The 4,303-nt window shown below is 47.2% G+C and overlaps 1 protein-coding gene across 1 annotated transcript in view; it reads right to left on the reverse strand.

The window, feature by feature from the left end:
• Nucleotides 1–2,010: 2,010 nt before the first annotated feature.
• IBA57 (IBA57, iron-sulfur cluster assembly homolog (S. cerevisiae)) overlaps nt 2,011–4,303 on the reverse strand; it is a 4,158-nt gene continuing 1,865 nt past the window's right edge. Inside the window, exons 3-4 of the mRNA XM_009880515.1 lie at nt 3,708–4,069; nt 2,011–2,468 (exon numbers count right to left, since the gene is read on the reverse strand). Of these exons, the coding sequence (XP_009878817.1) occupies nt 2,077–2,468; nt 3,708–4,069 (754 nt within the window). The 3' untranslated portion in view covers nt 2,011–2,076. The remainder of the gene's footprint in view (nt 2,469–3,707; nt 4,070–4,303) is intronic.

Genomic DNA, 4,303 nt, shown 5'->3' on the forward strand with positions numbered 1-4,303 from the left:
GGGGGACACCCGCCATGGCGGGGAGTGCGAGGGGAAACTGAGGCAGCGAGGGGGAACTGAGGCGGTAAGGCGGAACACCCAGAAAATGGGGATCGGGAAGGGGTTGACCCCATTTTCCAGCTGTAGTTAGTCTGAGGGAGCCCCCTGAGCAGGTTTACCTGATGGCTCCCCTCAGCCGCCATGTTTGTCCTGTGCTGAGGGAAGCGCGATAACCTGACAGAACTGTGCCATAAAAGCGCCTTGTTTCCCACCTGGGGCTGCGTGGGCCTGGCACCGGTGCTTTATTTATCAACAATTCCTCTTTCCTGCAGAAGTTGGTTATGAAAAGCGCCGCTGAGGACATTTCAGCCCTTTGGCTGAGGTGAGGAACAGGTGGATGGTTATTCGCCCCTTTTTGGCCATCTCCGTGGTGGCTTCGGTCAGCGGTGGGGCTCTTCGCTGCGCTCCACTCAGTCCCACCTTGGCTGAAGGGGGATTTGCTCTGTCAGGGGCCGTCCGTGAGGCAAACACCCCTGCGAAACCAACCCTGCACCTCCACCGCCGGTCCCGTGGCCTCGCAGCACACATTCACCCAGAGGAAGCCATTAACGACGGAGCAAACTGTGAGGGAGAATAAAAAATGGAAGGATGGCACAAATTGGGGCTGCCCTCTCCAGTTCCTGCCACATCTTTGCACCAGAAGCGATACAGTACCTCTGAAGAAAAAAAAAAATCAACCTGCGTGTGTATTTTGTGCCTGAGCACCCACATTTGTAACCCGCAGCTGTTGGCAACAGAAAAGCCTTTCACATACGTTGAGAAGACAAAAGAAACGTGTGTGCGCACCAGAAAAAGAGATGCAGGGTTTCCCCTAACAGAAGAAACACGGTGTTTATTCAGGCTGCGCACACACCAGTCAGTACAATATAACTATTCTGGGGAGACGTTGCACAGCGGGTGGCCGAGGAAGAAAAGCTGCATCAACGCGGGCAGCACAGTCTCGCCTTTGTGGCACTCGGAGGATCCAGAAAGGGTGAAGCACTGCAGTTTCATTTATTTTTCCGGCAGAAAGACTTTCTTAACAATCTCAAACCTGACAAAAGGGGTGACGAACAGTGTAAGCCATGTTTCTTGTCGGGAAACAACCCAAAAAGGTATTCCATTGCCTATCTTCACAGAAGGTAAATACAAGGTGGCCTCTCTTCTCTTTCAGACAAGTCGCATTTAAATTACTGATGCCATAAACTTTTAATGAGATATTCCACAAACTCATTTTACAGCAAACAGAGTTTTAACCAATGTGAGCATTTTTTCACAAATCCCCTTCACAGTAACAGTGACACTGAAACAGTGGCAGAATGTGCTTTGGACGGTTTTTTGTTACAAATATGCATGCAAGAGCATTTTTATTTTTGGTCAGAATGGGGTCTCACCAGCTCATGTCTCTCATCACACCCTTCCGCACAGCGCACCACGCAATGGATTTATCGTAATACAACAATACAACAGTCACCCCAGGACACGCACCAGTGCACCTTTTTTTTTTTTTGTAAAATACCACTTTCCTCTCTGAAACGGTCATTTGGGTGAAGGAAGCGCGCATGACGGAGGTCAGGAGCGGCAGAGGAGCCGGCTGCTGCTGGCTGTGCTCCCTCTGCCGGCACTGAAGCTGGGGACTGGGATGTTTCTGAGCTCTGCCCCCCCGGGGATGACTTATTAAAATCAAGGTCTGAAATGTGGAGGACAAGGTATTCCTCTTCCTGAACATAATTACAAGTTAAGAGTGGTGGGAAAAAAAACCCACCCAATCAGCAAGTTTAAGAAGCTCAACGCAAGGAGTAATTTGCAGTGAACGCTTTAGCCTGAGTATGTATCTTGTGCAAGGTAAGAGCAGCATGCTCGCCATTAAAAAAAAGACATAACATCACAGAATGGTTATTCTGAGCATAAACATTCAGTGCACACAAGGGATTTGGAGAATCCTGGAACACCCCCTCATCAAACACCACAAACGACAGCTGAAGGCAGTCGCCTTCCCAAACTTACCACACGAAATATATCCTCAATAAGGCAAATGTGCGAGTGGTGGTTCCTCGTTTATTTATTAGCAGTTTTTGGCCACCACTCGGGTATACTTGCAGTGAGCTTCACTTTATCACCTGCTATATTTAGGCAGAGTGGTTCATTTATATTAGCCAACCTCAGCAAAGCTATACCCAGTTCACCTCCTCCGGCCCGGAACTTGCCAGCCGATTTTCCCGATTCGGTTAAGATCTCAGCGCCCTCGGGAATGCTGTCCTTGGGAAGAGGAGCTGAAAAGTGGACTGGCAGCAGACGTTTGCGAATGACACCCATGTGGTGGGTCCTGGCTGTCAACTCCTGTCCGATGTAACAGCCTTTGGTAAAGCTGATGCCGTTCATGTAGGCCAGGTTTGATTCCAGCGGGAGGGCTACTCCAGGAGGAAGATCTTTCACACCTTCAGGAATTCCTAGGAAAAAAGTAAAAGCAACAGGTAAATGCGGTCAGATCTTCAGTATTTAAGGTTTCTGGAATATGCTTCCTCTATGAGTCGTAAAACCAAGAGAAGCCATAAGAAGCAGTGTGAAACAACGAACTTCCCAGTATTCCATTTTGGGCCTGAGTGAATTCATTAGCCATAAATGATGCTTACTATTAAGGGTAAACAGAGAACTGCACTAGAACCTAATTTCATGAAGCTTACAGCACCCCACAAACATACTGGTGGAAATTCAAAGCACCCCGAACGATGCAGACTCCCCTACAAAGGCATCCACGTACACATTAGTGCCAAAATCCTTCTCACCCACCCCCCACAACGAGACTTTAATGTCACTAAGAGTTATTTTCTTCAGAGCTAAAGCCCAAATGTTAATGTCCAAATGGTGAATGTCTGTATAAGTAGCTGTTCTTTTTGTGACTAATGACAGAAAAACAGTATTTTTTTTAAGCAGAGCGTTGGACCCAGCTTTCTGCAGCAGCACAGCAAGACAAGTGCCGGTGTTTCAGGGATGCGGCACACCCCCACAGTCCAGCCCAGTCTGGCCCATTAACAGCTTGCTTTTATGAACCAGATAGACTCAGGTTTAAGCAGAGGACCATCATCTTTCAGTCTGCCAATTAATTTAATCCACTGTCTGCGTGGACACAGTAAAATCAATGGGAGCTCTGAGCAGGCACAGGGGCTCCCAGGACCGAGTTCCCTCTCAGATCAATCGTCCACCCCTTGGGCTCTGAGTTAACTCCGCGAATCCAGTCATGCATTTTTAGGAAAGTACGTTAGGGTGTTTCCTTTTCCTTCCTTAGCAACAAGGAAAACACAGAGACTGTGTGTAATTCCAAAATAATCAAAATGACTCAAACCACAAAAGTTTCCCTCTAAGAACATGAATAATCCTCGTTTTCTTTTGCTGTTAGCATTCCTGACCTACTGCCCCATAATCTTAGTGATAGGAAACTGTACCCAAATATTGGTTCTGCCACTAGACAGAATTATAACTACCAGATCACTTTTATCCTCAAAGTAGGGAAAAATACCTGTACTTCTTAACAAGTTAAACACATCGAGACATACAAATGCACCTTTTATAATTTATTCTTCTGTCTTGTAACAGTGCATGGACTCTGACAATAAGATGTAACTGTGATAATACATAAATAATTACCCAAAATGTAGTGACACAGAGTGTAAAACAGGACTTGGCTTTACCTTGTTGGTACCTGTGCCTGTGGTAATCCTGAATATTTCCAATCTGACTCCCAGGGATAATCTCCGATAGATTTGCTCCTTTCTTTGTAATCAGTCTCCAGCCCATGACTTCTGTTCTGGGGTCAGGAGTTAAAACCAGAGCCTGGTCTGCACATTTTGTGAGGGAATTGGCAATGTCTCCAGCCCGCTCCCCAGGGACAACAGCCCACAAAGAGAGGTCAAGGCAGGGAGCGATGTTTACTTTCCTCCGGATCTTGTACAGTTTCAGATGTTTTTGTATGGCATCCAGCACACCGCTGTCACACTCCAGCAGGATGCGCGGCTCTTCTTCTGGACTCTCGTGAAGCCTAAAAAAGTAACACCTACAAGGTCAGAAAAACAAATCCCCCACAGCAGCGGAAGCCAACACGCTTTATCTTGATCCTGGTGTGAATCCAGAGGTCTGGGGAATTTCACCCAAGGCTGCTGGTGCACACAAAAGCAGCATTCAGCTCCCTGTGGGGAAACACTTTTTCAGCTGTCTGTTCCAGCAAATACTGCCCTCGCCTCTCCTGGGGACAGAAATAGGTCTGGTCATATGGTTTTCTGTACCAGTT

The sequence above is a fragment of the Charadrius vociferus genome, unplaced genomic scaffold (assembly GCF_000708025.1).
Source record: "Charadrius vociferus isolate BGI_N301 unplaced genomic scaffold, ASM70802v2 scaffold12, whole genome shotgun sequence".
Classification (NCBI taxonomy): Eukaryota; Metazoa; Chordata; class Aves; order Charadriiformes; family Charadriidae; genus Charadrius; species Charadrius vociferus.